Source organism: Hyla sarda, chromosome 3 (assembly GCF_029499605.1).
Source record: "Hyla sarda isolate aHylSar1 chromosome 3, aHylSar1.hap1, whole genome shotgun sequence".
Lineage (NCBI taxonomy): Eukaryota > Metazoa > Chordata > Amphibia > Anura > Hylidae > Hyla > Hyla sarda.
Genome location: NC_079191.1, coordinates 351,365,508 through 351,382,034, shown reverse-complemented (window position 1 = coordinate 351,382,034; position 16,527 = coordinate 351,365,508). Strand labels below are relative to the sequence as shown.

The 16,527-nt window shown below is 45.1% G+C and overlaps 1 protein-coding gene and 1 long non-coding RNA gene across 2 annotated transcripts in view; one reads left to right on the top strand and one right to left on the bottom strand.

Moving 5' to 3' along the window:
• Positions 1 to 16,527, bottom strand: part of PYGB (glycogen phosphorylase B) — a 122,956-nt gene that overhangs the window by 69,760 nt on the left and 36,669 nt on the right. Inside the window, exon 2 of the mRNA XM_056567547.1 lies at positions 10,684 to 10,785. Within this exon, the coding sequence (XP_056423522.1) occupies positions 10,684 to 10,785 (102 nt within the window). The remainder of the gene's footprint in view (positions 1 to 10,683; positions 10,786 to 16,527) is intronic.
• LOC130362674 (uncharacterized) lies at positions 14,644 to 15,491 on the top strand. Its single transcript, XR_008891519.1, has 2 exons — positions 14,644 to 15,130; positions 15,224 to 15,491. It is a non-coding gene; the product is annotated as an uncharacterized LOC130362674 (long non-coding RNA).

Sequence of the window (16,527 nt, the reverse complement as noted above, 5' to 3'; positions counted from 1 at the left end):
TTTATTGGCTACCTTAAGGAAGAACACCGCACTCATGGTCCACTTGCCTTTGTGAACTCCAATGATAGCACCACTGGATCATGACTGGGGCTCATATTATACTAAATTTGGCAATTGGAACATGAGCACTGCCTTGTCCTCTGGCTGGTTATCGCTGGATGAATTGGGGAATCCCCACCAGAAGGCAAGCATTACATGGCCTTAATAGGGGTGCTCTTCATGTTGGTTTTCAACAAGTTGGGTTGAAGCTCCATCTTTGTGCTATTTCTAGGTTATACTAAAGAATGGCACACAGGCATCTTTCTAGTAGAAAGTAACACATTGAAATGATCTACAAATAATGATCTACAAGGTATGAAAAATGGTAAAGTGCTCTCCCATACTGACTACTGCCAAGGCCTTTGGCCTTCAACCTCTCTTTGGCTCCTATATATATATTTTTTTAGATCTTTTGTCTATTTAGATGGCTGTTTGGTGTAATAAATGTACAGATTTTTTGTAAGAGTTTTTTTTTTATTGTCTTAAATCAGTACTGTACTTGTATGTTTGTTGTCAAGTGCTTTGGAAACTGTAGGTGTATTAAAATGTTCTTTATATATATATATATATATATATATATAACCAGAGGTAGAGATAACTTAAAGGGGTATTCCGGGCAAAAACATTTTATAAGGGGATAAGATGTCTGATCGCGGGGGGATGGCTGCTGAGACCCCCCGCAATCTCCCTGCAGCACCCGCATTCTATGCGGGTGCTGAATCTCCAGTTTCGGAAACCTCCGGGTTTCCAGGACTGGGGACGTCACACCACACCCCCTCCATTCATGTCTATGGGAGGTGGGGACGTCACGCCACACCCCCTCCATTCATGTCTATGGGAGGGGGCGTGACGGCCGTAACGCCCCCTCCCATAGACATGAATGGAGGGGGTGTGGCGTGACGTCACATCCCCAGTCCCCAGGTTTCCGAAACTGGAGATTCAGCACCCGCATAGAATGGAGGTGCTGAAGGGAGATCACGGGGGGTCTTTGGATAGGGGATAAAATGTTTTTGCCCGGAATACCCCTTTAAGAACCCATTACCAAGTGAGACCTCATCCTGATCAGCCATGACCAACTGAGAAAGCTATATGCAGTGTCTCCTTTACTGCTGGAGGTGAATGAAGTATTGCAAGGCATGGTTTGGGTTCAATAGAGTGACATATTAGAAAGGTATCTTAAGCCGAGGAAACACCTCTATGATTTTCGTATGCCGTAATAGGACAACCACTTTAAAAATCCATTGAAGATCAAGACCATACAAACAAAAGGAAGGGCTAAAAGGTATACTTGGGTAGGTGCAGAGCCAAAGGTTCTTTCTTCTGGACAATTCAGGCTGTAGAAGGCATCCTTCAAGGCTACTATTAGAATCGTATCAGAGAAATGTTAAAACAACAAGCTTCTAAATGGCTTCCTTGTCTTCCCATTGGGCACAAGCCAGACACATGGCGCATTTCTTGTCTGAACAAAGTCTAATACAGCTAAAATGCTGAGGCTGTTCACAATCTGATGGGGTCTTTTCAATAAGATTTCCGAATGTTTCAATGAAAGGGTTAAAGCCGTCAGATGATAAGTAAAGAGAAGCAGCTAGCTGGAAATACATTGGAGAACAATAACCAACTTCAGTCTCTCCTGTTTAGAATGATAACTCACAGCTAAAGAGTAAGAAACTTGGCAGCAAAAAGCAATTTCCTTCCAGGTCCTTAAATATCAGAACAAAGAGGAACAAACCGAGCTGAAGAGTGACCCTGCATCTAGACGGAGACAAATAACCGTGCATTGGGAAAGAGTAGATGCATGTGAAAGTAACGTCTTGAACTAGATTAGGAATACTATGTTTTATAGCTCTATGTTAAACATGGTTTAACATTCACCACAGAAGCAGTATAAGGCAATGTGCACACTGTTGTTTACTTAAAGGGGTATTCACTGATTTTTGATTTTTTATTTGACTGTTACAGGGGCTGTAAAGTTAGTGTAGTTCATAATATAGTGTCTGTCCCTGTGTTTGATGGCTGGTCTCTCAATTCTTATGTGATCTTTGCCCCCATGTTTATTTTTAACAGCATACAAAATAAGTGTCGTCTCAGGTTTTCCCTAATTGCAGTGTGGCCTGAGACATAATATCACTAGTCAGGTTTTAAAAGGGAGCATGCCTTAAAGCGCAACTGTCATGAAATTTTAGTGTTTAGCCTTTGTACTGTTTGCAGGTGTTGTGTACAGCAATTATTTTACCTCATTTTTGCAGACTTTCGTGAGGCTAAAAAGTGCTTTTAATCAAAGCCACTGATGGTTGGATAGGCATGGTGCGAGGTACGCGATGCCCCGCCACCGCCACGCCCACTGTGTGATTGACACACAGGTCCCAGCGAATGCGCCCTTCAACTAATGTAATGTGCACGCTGCTGCGTGTCACTTCACCTAGCCCTGCGCAGGTGCACTGAGGAGGAAGACGTCGGCAGGAGCGAGCGCTCGCTGGAGGAGCAAGCGCTTGCTGGATGACACGCAGCAGCGCGCACATTACATTAGTTGAAGGGCGCATGCGCTGGGACCTGTATGTTAATCACACAGCAGTCCCAGCACTGAGATACAAAGTGGGCGTGTGGGTGGGCGTGGTGGTGTGCACCACACCTATCCGACCGTCAGTGGCTTTGATTAAAAGCACTTTTTAGCGGCACAAAAGCCTGCAAATATGAGGTAAAATAATTGCTGTACACAACACCTGCACACAGTACAAAGGCTGTGTGCAGGTTATTACACTAAAATTTCATGACAGTTGCGCTTTAATTTCAATGGTTGGAGCATCATTCTCCACAGGGCTGCAGCTGTACTGCAATGGGTGGGGTGGGATTAAAATGACCTTACACTTACAAACAAGTGATCCTAGGACTTGTAGTTGTAGAGAAGGAACTCCAACAGGAAATAACCATTTCACAAAAAGATACCGGCAGTGTTATAGGTGTCTCTCAACACAGCCATTTGGCCCCAAGACAAGCATGGATCCTTCCTAAGCATGTGCATTACTATCTGGCAGGTAAGAATTTAAGTCACTTTATGGTGGATAACCCCTTCAACCCCTATTTTCTGGACAGGACCAAACAACCATCAGGCAAGAGATGCTCAAGATGAGGAGATCTATCTCCTTTATGGGGAGCAGACATTTTGTGCATTACCAAATATCTTTGCTGCCATTTTTCAGGTCAATTTTCTTCTTTACGGGTAACTATTGTTTTAACAAACATCGGCCAGATCATAGTTAGATGTCACAAGATCAGTGGGGGGCTCAGGTCCTGGGAACCACACTGACTGCTATAATGAAGGGGCAGGAGTGCTCAGCCAAGTTTTGTGCCCATTCATTTCCACTCGGCACAGGTCAGAGCGGAACAAGCACTGTATAGATCTATAGAAAAGCTATAAGACTTTAGCGTTGAGGTCTTCACATCAGATCCCTAATTACTTCTATAAGGCATCTAAATATAACTATTGATTTTGCTCTTATTTTCTAAATTGATCTCTATGTTTAGATATTTAAGTGAACCATGCAGAAATGTGTTATTTTGACAGCTTTCTACTAAATAATTCAGAGTGCTGGCAAGTCTTCATAAAACACCATTATACTGTGGCTGGACTGGCTGGGAGAAATGCACTATGTCTGTACATACTGATCGATGGTGGAAGCAGCTTTATACAAAAGACTAATAAGCTGCTTTTATTTTCAGGGAAAAAAATCATAGCGAAAATATGATATAGATGGCACGTCATATTTTAACAGCATTTCTGTTCCCCAATTCAGTCACAGTATACAGTGGGGCAAAAAAGTATTTAGTCAGCCACCAATTGTGCAAGTTCTCCCACTTAAAAAGATGAGAGAGGCCTGTAATTTCCATCATAGGTATACCTCAACTAAAAAAAAAATCCATAAAAGCACATTGTCTGATTTTTAAAGAATTTATTTGCAAATTATGGTGGAAAATAAGTATTTGGTCACCTACAAACAAGCAAGATTTCTGGCTCTCACAGACCTTTAACTCTTTAAGAGTCTCCTCTGTCCTCCACTCGTTACCTGTATTAATGACTCCTGTTTGAACTTGTTATCAGTATAAAAGACACCTCTCCACAACCTCAAATATTCACACTCCAAACTCCACTATGGCCAAGACCAAAGAGCTGTCAAAGGACACCAGAAACATAATTGTAGACCTGCACCAGGCTGGGAAGACTGAATCTGCAATAGGCAAGCAGCTTGGTGTGAAGAAATCAACTGTGGGAGCAATTATTAGAAAATGGAAGACATACAAGACCACTGATAATCTCCCTCGATCTGGGGCTCCAACCAAGATCTCACCCCGTGGTGTCAAAATGATCACAAGAACGGCGAGCAAACGGTATATGTATATATATATATATATATATATATATATATATATATATTGTAATATGAGGGAATAGAAACTATGTTCATATTAACATGATGGTATTTCACCAAGTACACATGGACCTCATAGTTTTTTTGTTTACTCTTTATAATGAATGATTTTTTAAATTTGCCTTGTTTATCTATTGATCACATGCAATAAGGATTTTTTGTAGTTGTGAATGTTTACTCGAAGAAGCTATTGTTAGAAACACCATAGTGGGCTTGTAAAAAGCAAAACATTTAATCTAATGTCCTTGTTTGACCTTTCGTGTATGTTCATACACTGCAGAAAATAATCGCATGTTTGCATGCAACATGTAGTTGTGACTGTCCACTTGTAGAAGCTATTTTTTGAAACAGTATATATTATATTCTTATGGTCTGGAGAAGATGATCCGACACAAACTTTCCATGAACATTCACACTAGGTGTGTATTCACACCATGCGGCAAGAAATCTTTATTTCTGAATTATAGAGTGTTCCCTGAACATTAAGGGCCGCTATTATGCAGCACCTGTTTTTGGAACATGATGTCAGCTGAAAAGACTAGAGGGCGTATCTGAAATGGGGCTATGTAATTTACAAATGTGTATATAAACCCCTCAGTATTGTAATGTCATTGCCATGATGGCGTTTCACTCCGATTTTAGAGTGACATGTCACAACTCCCTTTCCATCATGTTTTTGATTTTAATGGGATGAAGTAAACGTTAAGTTTTATTGCACTTGCACCTGCAGAAGTGGGTTTCCTTTCCTCTTTTGCCTGCATGCTACAGGAACGGGTGGGTCCCTGCATCCGTGCTTCCGTGCCATTGCCAATTTGTGTCTGGAGTCCTTGCATTCAAGCGGTGAGCTGATCTATTCTTTCTTTTTTTGTACTTGCCAAAAATCCCAGAACCTCATGGGGGTACCTACTCAATGATCTGCAGAGAGCTGGGACCAAAGTAACAAAGCCTACTATCAGTAACACACTACGCCCCAGGGACTCAAAACATGAAGTGCCAGACTTGTCCCCCGGTTTAAGCCAGTACATGTCCGGGCCCGTCTGAAGTTTGCTAGAGAGCATTTGGATGATCCAGAAGAGGATTGGGAGAATGTCATATGGTCAGATGAAACCAAAGTAGAACTTTTTGGTAAAAACTCAAGAAAGAATGCCGAGTTGCATCCAAAGAACACCATACATACTGTGAAGCATTTGGGTGGAAACATCATGCTTTGGGGCTGTTTTCCTGCTAAGGGACCAGGACGACTGATCTGTGTAAAGGAAAGAATGTATGGAGCCATATATCATGAGATTTTGAGTGAAAACATCCTTCCATCAGCAAGGGCATTGAAGATGAAACATGGCTGGCATGACAATGATCTCAAACACACCGCCCAGAAAAAGAAGCATTTCAAGGTCTTGGAGTGGCCTAGCCAGCCTCCAGATCTCAATCCCACAGAAAACCTTTGGAGGGAGTTGAAAGTTCGTGTTGCCCAGCGAGAGCCCCAAAACATCACTGCTCTAGATGAGATCTGCATGGAGGAATGGGCCAAAATACCAGCAACAGTGTGTGAAAACCTTGTGAAGACTTACAAAACGTTTGACTTCTGCCATTGCCACCAAATGGTATATAACAAAGTATTGAGAGGAACTTTTGTTATTGACCAAATACTTATTTTCCACCATAATTTGCAAATAAATTCTTTAAAAATCAATGTGATTTTATGGATTTTCTTTTCTCATTCTGTCTCTCATAGTTGAGGTATACCTATGATGAAGATTACAGGCCTCTCTCATCTTTTTAAGTGGGAGAACTTGCAAAAAAATTTTTTATACAATCCAATTACAAAGTTCATCTATATATATTAAGCTATAAAAGATTAAAAAAAAACTTTTGATGAGAGGCAATATGCTATTTAAAGGGATACTTCGCCCCTAGACATCTTATCCCCTATCCATAGGATAGGGGATAAGATCTCTGATCACAGGGGTCCCATCGCTGGGGACCACCGTGATCTTCCTGCTGCACCCAGGATTCGTTTAGAGCGTCAGGTGCAGCGCCGGAGGCTCGTGACATCACAGCTGCTTTTGACATCACGGCCACGCCCCCTCAATGCAAGTTTATGGGAATGGCCAAAGTTCGCTCCCTGCACTGGATGTCTGGGGTGCCGCAGCCAAGATCATACATCTTATCCCCTGTGCTTTGTATAGGGGATAAGATGTCTAGGGGCGGAGTACCTCTTTAAAGGCTATTCCATAAAATGCTTTGTTACCTCTACCTATGAAAGCAAACATTGCTGTGGCATGCAACTTTTCTAAGTTTAACCTGGTATGAGTTTGCATTTTATTTAATTTTTTTTTATTTTTTTTTTTTTAGGGGTTTGAGCCATATTTTGCACCTTTTTCAAAAAAGGCGCACAAAGTAAATACCTTCCAATGCAATAACAGAAACGAATCACTGGATTTCACAGTGAGATAGTGTTAAAACTTCTAAATGAAAAGGGGCAAAGCTTTTGACCCCCAAAAAAATAAATAAAAAACTGTGCACCAATTTTGCACCAATATTGCACCAATTACAACCACAAAACAGCCAGGAATCCAATGATAAATCTCCCCCATTATCCATGCAGAAATTGTGCAGATTTATTCCGCAGCGTGTGGATGCTGCTTACGTTGCTGCCTCTATAAATGTTGTGGTCTTTCCGGCATGAGCTGTGGACATATCCCAACAGTTCCCATAGGAGTTGTTATTCTGCAATGTCTCAGGCAATGTCAAAGCACTTTTACATTAGATTGATACATTGACCTTGCTATATGGCTATGTTTGTCCTTCACATATTCCTAATAGAGCCCACACTCCATGGGGAGTTATCTATAAAAAGATCATAGTCCTAAGAATGACAATTACGGTCATAATGGCAAAAATTCCATTTCTGCTCATAATAAACTAAAAACAAGTACAGTGATCCCTCAACTTACAATGGCCTCAACATACAATAGTTTCAACATACAATGGTCTTTTCTGGACCATCGTAACTGGACTCAACATACAATGTACAGACAGTCCAGATCTGTGAAACGTGCCAATGGCTGGAAGAACCAACCAATCAGAATGGGCATTCACTGGTAAAACCCCTGTATTACTGAAGTGCATGCACTGACTGGTGTCAGGTAGCGCCCCCTACAGTACAGGGAGGTATTACATGTTCTGTACACTTTACCTGTACCAGGGTTACCTGCTCCTCTGGACACCAGTTGAGGGCGGCTCCATGTTACTTTTTTAGGACACTGTGTACTGTACAGGACCCCGAAAAACTCCTGTCCTCTACATAGACCAGTGTTTCCCAAGCAGTGTGCCCCCAGCTGTTGCAAAACTACAACTCCCAGCATGCCCGGACAGCCTTTGGCTGTCCGGGCATGCTGGGAGTTGTAGTTTTGCAACATCTGGAGGCACCCTGGTTGGGAAACACTGAAATAGACAGTGATTACAGCTCCCAGCAGATCTTTCTTACTTTTATATGTAAGGATTTGCTTTATCTATATTAGTTATCTACTTATTTCTCTTTAACTCTCACTTTTTCCTATTTTTTGGATGACCTTTTGGTGCCATTAGAACCAATTACCAGGTTTCCATAGAGTTCTGGTCTCAACATACAATGGTTTCAACATACAATGGTCATCCCAAAACCAATTAATATTGTAACTTGAGGGACCACTGTATTTCGAAGGTGGATTAAAGGGTTTGTGTACATAAAGTAGGCCCAAGCTTATCAATCTTCCTCAGGACTAAGGCCATGTTCACACACTGCGGTACCGTCACTAAGGCTTAGTTCACACCACGTTTTTGCAATACAGTTCCTGTATCAGGTTTTTGATTTAAAAAAACGGATTCCACAAAACCTGACTAAACTTTATCAAAACGTGTGTACACATTTTAATCCAGATACGGTTTGAAAAATGATGTCCAGTTGCATCCTTTTTTTAAGAAAAAAAAAAACGCATACGTTTTTAACTTTTCACTCCATTATGAATAAAGTTTCACTTGTTTGATTGAAATTCCAAGAAAAAAACTGTGCAAAGTCAAAAACCATATGGTGAAAACCGCATGGAACCGTACGCACATACAGTTCTGTACGGTCCTATTGACTCCCATGTTAAAAAAAAAAAAGTATATGTTTCAATACAGTTTTTCACCCGGACCAAAATCATGGTAGACTACAGTTTTGGGTACGGGAAAAAAAACTGACAAAACCGTACAGGATGCAAAACGGACACAACCGGGTGCATCTTTTGGAATACGGTTTTCAATACGGTTCCATACGGTTTTGAAATTGAAAATGCAAACGGGAACTGTATCGCAAAAAAGTGGTGTGAACCCAGCCTGATCGACGTGCAAAAAAAGTTTGCATTCAGGGAAAAATCTGGGAGAAATTCGTAATTTACTATTTTGGCAATTTGCGGTTATTAGTTGCAGTACTGCAACATGTGAACACATCCAAAAACTGTCAGGTTTCCCATAACAACCAATCACAGCTCAAATTTCATATCTTAGCAAGCTAAATATCTATCTGAGCTGTGATTGGTTGATTTGGGAAAACCTGACAGATTTTTGACAGATTTATAAATCTTGGTCTAAATCCCTATACCAATCACTTTAGGCTGGGGGGGGGGAACTTAAGGATGTCAAGAAATATATCTACCTGATGACTTCTTTATCTGTTTCAGTCTCAGCTGCTTTCCACAACAATTCCTTTAAAGGGATATTCCGGCATTATAAATCTTATCCTCTATCCAAAGGATAGGGGATAAGATGTATGATCGCAGGGGTCCAGCCGCTGGAGACCCCCCGCGATCTTGGTGCAGCCCCCGGCATTCTGTGCCGGGCTCTGCCTCGGAGACAGGGATGTGACATCACGGCCACGCCACCTAGTGGCGTCACACCCCCTCCATTCATGTCTATGGGTGGGGGCGTGACGGCTGTCACGCCCCCTCCCATAGACATGAATGGAGGGGGCATGGCGTGACGGCTGTCACGCCCCCTCCCATAGACATGAATGGAGGGGGCATGGCGTGACGGCTGTCACGCCCCCTCCCATAGACATGAATGGAGGGGGCGTGGCGTGACATCACTAGGGGGCGTGGCGTGACATCCCCATCTTGGAGGCAGCGCCCGTCACATAATGTCACGTCCCCAGCAGCAGAACCCCTGCAATCAGACATCTTATCCCCTATCCTTTGGATAGGGGATAAGATGTCTAGGGGCAGAGTACCCCTTTAAAGGCTATTCCATAAAATGCTTGGTTACCTCTACCTATGAAAGCAAAAATTGCTGTGGCACGCAACTTGGTAGGAGGTTAACCTGGTATGAGTTTGCATTTTTTTTTTTTTTAGGGGGTTTGAGCCCTAATTTGCACAAAGTAAATATCTTCCACTGCAATAACAAAAACAATCCACTGGATTTCACAGTGAGATATTGTTAAGATGTATAAACCCAGAATACCCCTTTAATAAAAGTACATTATGAGAAGGCAGTTTTTAGAAAACAACCTTTCACTTATTTGATAGAGGAATGTCAATACTTAGGCTCTGTTCACATCCGTGTTGTCATCTGTGTTGTCTTTTTTGTCATGGAATCAAGAAAACAAAAAATGATGGAGTGCTGACACTACCACATGACATATACCTGCAGCACTCGACAGTGCCTCAAAAGATCACTCAAGTCCCATTGTAGTCTTATTTTTATTTTTGACAGGAAAAATAGAGCTACATGATGCAATATTCTTCTCATCCAATGTAATGCAATTTGCTATGGTGCCTTTATGCAGATGAGAACACAGTCATAAAGGGGGACCCCCGCGATCTCGTCTGCGGCACCCCAGACATCCCGTGCACGGCCACACCCCCTCAATGTCAACCTATGGGAGGGGGCATTACGACCACTCCCATAGACTTGAATTGAGGGGGTGTGACCGTGATGGCACAAGCGGGGCATGGCCGTGATGTCACAAGCCTCCAGAGCTGCACTTGATGCTCTAAATGAATGCCAGGTGCAGCAGGGAGATCAGGGGGTGGGGGGGAAGTCCCCAGTGGCGTAACCCCCGCCATCAGAAATCTTATCCCCTATCCTTTGGATAGGTGGATAAGATGTCTAGAGGCGGAGTACCCCTTTAAACTGATCCTAACGTCAGTAAACACTTGATTCTATATAAAAAGCAATATGTAGATAAATATCCTGCTGTACGTACCTGATATATAGCCTCATCACAAGCGTGCTGCATTCCTAAATTCAGCATTGTATTCTGCAGAGTGCGGCCCATGTAGAATTCCAGAGAGAGGTAATAGATACGCTGCATGGATAAAACAAATACTGGTTAGAACATACACAATACCAGGGCTGCACGATATGGGGAAAATGTGCGATTGCGATATAATAAAAATAAAAAAATCACCTATTTTATGCCCATCACCTATTTCACATCTCCCCCTTGTCACATTCTCCTCCCCGTCACATCCCCCCTTGTCACATTCTCCTCCCCCTTGTCACATTGCCCCCTTGTCACATTCTCCTCCCCATCACATTCTCCTCCCTGTCACATTCTCCTCCCGTCACATCCCCCCTTGTCACACCCCATCACATTCTCCTCCCCCTTGTCACACCCCGTCACATTCTCCTCCCCCTTGTCACATTCTCCTCCCGTCACATCCCCCCTTGTCACACCCCGTCACATTCTCCTCCCCTTGTCACATTCTCCTCCCGTCACATCCCCCCTTGTCACACCCCGTCACATTCTCCTCCCCCTTGTCACACCCCGTCACATTCTCCTCCCCCTTGTCACATTCTCCTCCCGTCACATCCCCCCTTGTCACACCCCGTCACATTCTCCTCCCCTTGTCACATTCTCCTCCCGTCACATCCCCCCTTGTCACACCCCGTCACATTCTCCTCCCCTTTGTCACACCCCGTCACATTCTCCTCCCCCTTGTCACATTCTCCTCCCGTCACATCCCCCTTGTCACACCCCGTCACATTCTCCTCCCCCTTGTCACACCCTGTCACATTCTCCTCCCCCTTGTCACATTTTCCCCGTCACATTCTCCTCCCCCTTGTCACATTCTTCTCCCCCTTGTCACATTCCCCCCTTGTCACATTCTTCTCCCCCTTGTCACATTCTCCTCCCCCTTGTCACATTCTCCTCCCCATCACATTCTCCTCCCTGTCACATTCTCCTCCTGTCACATCCCCCCTTGTCACACCCCGTCACATTCTCCTCCCCCTTGTCACACCCCGTCACATTCTCCTCCCCCTTGTCACATTCTCCCCCGTCACATTCTCCTCCCCCTTGTCACACCCCGTCATATTCTCCTCCCCCTTGTCACATTCTCCCCCCTGTCACATCCTCCCCCCTTGTCACATTCTCCCCCCATGTCACATTCTCCCCCCATGGCACATTCTCCCCCCATGGCACATTCTCCCCCTCCCCTTGTCACATTCTCCCCCTCCCCTTGTCACATTCTCCCCCTCCCCTTGTCAAATTCCCCCTCTCCCCATGTCACATTCTCCCCCCGTCACATTCCCCCCACCTTGTCACATTCTCCCCCTGTCACATTCCCCCTCCCTTGTCACTTTCCCCCCCTTCTGTCATATCCCCCCCCTTCTGTCACATCTCCCCCTTGTCACATTCTCCTCCCGTCACATCCCCCCCTTGTCACCCCCCCTTGTCACATTCTCCTCCCCCTTGTCACACTCCGTCAAATTCTCCTCCCCCTTGTCACATTATCCCCCCTGTCACATTCTCCTCCCCCTTGTCACATTCCCCCCTGTCACATTCTCCCCTCCCTTGTCACATTCCCCCCCTTCCTGTCACATCCCCCCGTCACATCCCCCTCCCCCTTCTGTCACATTCTCCCCCCCCCCTTGTCACATTCCTCCCCTTGTCACATCCCCCTCTTCTGTCACATCCCCCCTGTCACATTCTCCTCCCCCCTCCTGTCACTTTCTTGTATTCTTGTACTGCTGCAATACACTGGGTTTCCCGGGCGGATTTCAAATCTTCCGTGGGACCCGGGAAACCTAGTGTATTGCTGCAGTACAAGACCTTTCCCCATCAGCCAATCACTGGCTTGACACGTGACACCACTGCGGCCAGTGATTGGCTGAAAAGGGAAAGGTCCTACTGTACTAAGAGAGGACACCTTGGAGCGCACGGAGATGAATCTGCAGGGACCGGGACATGTGAGCAGGTTTTTTATTTTTCTCCCTGCGCCCTTAGCTCAGTGTTTTTGTAGCAGGGTGCCTCCAGCTGTAGTGAAACTACTACTCCCAGCATGCCCGGGCAGCCTTTGCCGGTCCAGGCATGCTAAGAGTTGTAGTTTTGCAACAACTGGAGGAGGCCCACTGGTTGGGAAACACTGACTTTTAGTATTTAAATTAGTTTTTACCTGCTCTGACCGGCCCCCCGCCATTGGAGCCAGCCCGAGCAGATAATCACATGTTTTCCCAGGGGGCTGTATCGCCATATCACAAAAAGCAAAAATCTCGATTCGATTGCATTTGCGATATATCATGCAGCCCTACATTTAAGTCTACTACCGTATATTTTTATTTGACATAAGTAACATGTGACCAAGTTTCATAAAAATATTTTCAGCCATTTGAAGTTATGCTGGAACATAGACACATAAATACATATGTACACACTCATGCATATGGGTAGATTTATCAAAGCCTGTGTAGAGGAAGAGCGGTGCAGATGCCCATAGCAACCAATCAGATCACTACTTTATTTTTCAAAGGCCTTTTTAAAAAGGAAAGAAGTGATCTGATTGATTGCTATGGGCAACTGCACCGCTCTTCCTCTACATGGGAAGTGATCAATCTCCCCCATTGAGTTATATATATCTCACAGCCACACGTACATGGTTGTCGGCCTGTTTGGCTTATATACGGTATAAGTAACCGGTATTTTTCTACACAACATGAAATCTTCTGTAGATCTGTATTAATATAGCAATTGGATCAAAAAAAGCCCATCCTATAATGTCATCATGTATAATCAGTATAATGTAGATACCGTATATACTCGAGTATAAGCCGACCCAAATATAAGCCGAGGTCCCTAATTTCACCCCAAAAACCCAGGAAAAGTTATTGACTAAACTATATGCCTAGGGTGGGAAATACATCATCCCTCCCCCCATGACATCATCCAGAACCCCGTCATTAACACCCCCGTCATCATCACGACCCCCGTCATCATCACGACCCCCGTCATCATCACACTGTCATCTTCACCCTCTTCATCATTCCCCCCCTTCATCATCACCGCCTGTCAATCCCTTCAATCAGTGGTCTTCAAAATTCGGACCTCCAGATGTTGCAAAATTACAATTCCCAGCATGCCCGGACAGCACAGGCTGGCCGGGCATGCTGGGAGTTGTAGTATTGAAACAACTGGAGGTCCGCAGGTTGAAGACCACTGCCGGGCCTTCGTCATCATCCAGACCCCCCCTTTGGTTTCCTACTCACCTCCCCTCGGTGGGAAGGAAGGGTGAGCTGGTCCGGGCCATCTATGCTGCAGGGACCATCCAGTGGGGAGGATTAGTCGTTCCCGCCTGTCCATTTTCACCGGGAGGCCCTCTTCTCCGCTCCGGGCCGGCCCCAGACTAGTGACGTTGCCTTTACGACAACGCACAGGGACGTTCATGCGCAGGGACGTCCCTGTGCGTCGTTGTCAAGGCAACGTCACTAGTCCGGGGCCGGCCCGGAGTGGAGAAGAGGGCTTCCTGGTGAAGATGGACGGGCCGGAACGACTATCCCTCCCCACCGGACGGTTCCTGCAGCATAGATGGCCCTGACCAGCTCACCCTTCCTTCCCACCAAGGGGAGGTGAGTAGAAAACTAAAGGGGGTCTAGATGATGACGAAGGCCGCGGTGGTCTTCAACCTGCGGACCTCCAGTTGTTTCAAAACTACAACTCCCAGCATGCCCAGACAGCCGATGGCTGTCCGGGCATGCTGGCAGCTGTTGTTTTGCAACATCTGCAGGTCCGCAGGTTGAAGACCACTGAAAAGGATTGACAGGTGGAGAGTTCACTCGAGTATAAGCCGAGGGGGGGGGGCGTTTTCAGCACGAAAAATCGTGCTAAAAAACTTGGCTTATACTCGAGTATATACGGTACTAAGCCCAGTGCAGATACACATGATACTAAGGATGATAATATCTGTGTGTGCTGTGGCCATGTCCACTGATGTCACACATGTGATGTCATAACTCTATAGAATCTTGGGGCTGACAAAAACGGCTGCAGCCCTGACTTTGTTGAGGGAGTTGTATCACAGCAGTGATGGCGAGCAGTGGAAAGCGTGTAGTAAAGCGGAAGTATGACCAGGTGACCCAGGGCACCACCAGACCGGCTATACCATACCAGCCGACACCGGCCAAAAGATCTGCACCTGCTTTGGCTCCCAGATCAACCCCGGCTTCAACATCACAGCCGGAGGACATGGAGGTGGAGGGGAGACAATTCCCTGAGGATATTGAAATGTCTGATCCTGAGCCAAAGAGGATGAAATTCGCATATGATACCGATGGATCTTGTGTAATGGCCGATATGACCTGGATATGGAAGAGGAGGAGATAGCATTCTATTTCTCCAGGAACATCAATAACATCTATTGGGGAACTCTCTAGAGGTAAGAACTTTACTTCAATGATCTCCTCTTCTCATACTCTTCTACTATTGCTCAAATACTAAATATGTCTTTATTTCTTTGCTTTCTATGTAGTTTCCCAATAACATCTATAACATTTGAGACTCTCCTGAAGACTCATCTGGTGAGGAGACCTCAGTGTAGTAGATTAGCAGCAGCCGACACATCGGATACAGCGCTTTCCAGCCTCTCCATAGAGAAGACATCTCTGTGATCCAATCTGACAACATTTGAAGATACAGCGCCCTCCAGCCTCTCCACAGAGATGACATCACTGTTCTACAACCTCAGAAAATCTTACATTTTCAGATATTTGTTTAATAATAAACAAATTTTTTTTTTACCATATCGTTCACACGGCCGTTTACTTCCGTCCCGTTTTTCTCCCCTAAACGGACCATACTACTAACGGATTCAAACTGATGCAAACGGATGACATTCTGTGGCATCCTTTAGCATCAGTTTTTCATCCCTTAGTATGAAAAGTCAGCCACCTACAGACTCCTGCAGCAAGGACTACTACTACTCCCATCATGGAACAGACTTGTTTCCATGATGGGAGTAGTAGTTCCCTGGCTGCATGAGTCTGCGGATGGCTGGGGAGACTACATTAGTGCTTGTACTACTACCCCCATCATGGAACAGAGTCTGTTCCATGATGGGGGTTGTAGTACAGGGGCTGAGGGATTGATCGCAGCGGGTCTCACTTCTGACACCCAATGCGATCAGAAGTTATTAAGCAGGGGAGTGTGCGGCATGCTCTGCTCCTCTGCGATGTATCATGTGTTTTTACTTTCATTTGAATGGCCAGTACTGAGGAGCCATTCAGGGCTCTCCACTGGGTTTTTAAAATGAACATTGTGAGTAGCAGGGGGCCATATCTATATAAAAAGCGCTGTGGGGGCAGACATATAGCCTATACATCTAGCCCCCCAGTGCATTTATAATATGCCCCCTGCAGCGCATTAATATATATATATATATATATATATATATATATATATATTAGGGATGCACCGATATATCGGCGGCCGATACATATCGGCCGAAAATAGCTATTTCGGCAAAATGCTGAAACAACAAAAAATGTGCCGATAATGACCACCTCCCCTGCCCGCCCACAGCACAAGTTACAAACACTGCCAGTGGCAGAGGCACTCGTGGGCGGTGCAGGGGGGGGCCGGCCGCAACATCTGGGGGGGGGGGGGGGTTGCGCTCTCCGGGATAGGATTAGTAATACTTCTTTTTATGTGCCCGGGCCGGCTCCCGTGTGTGGCTGCAGGCGGGGGCCGGCCAGAGCATATAAAAACTAATACTGTGTACTAAAAACCAGGGGGCCTCCAGCTGTTGTGAAACTACAACTCCCAGCATGCCCGGAC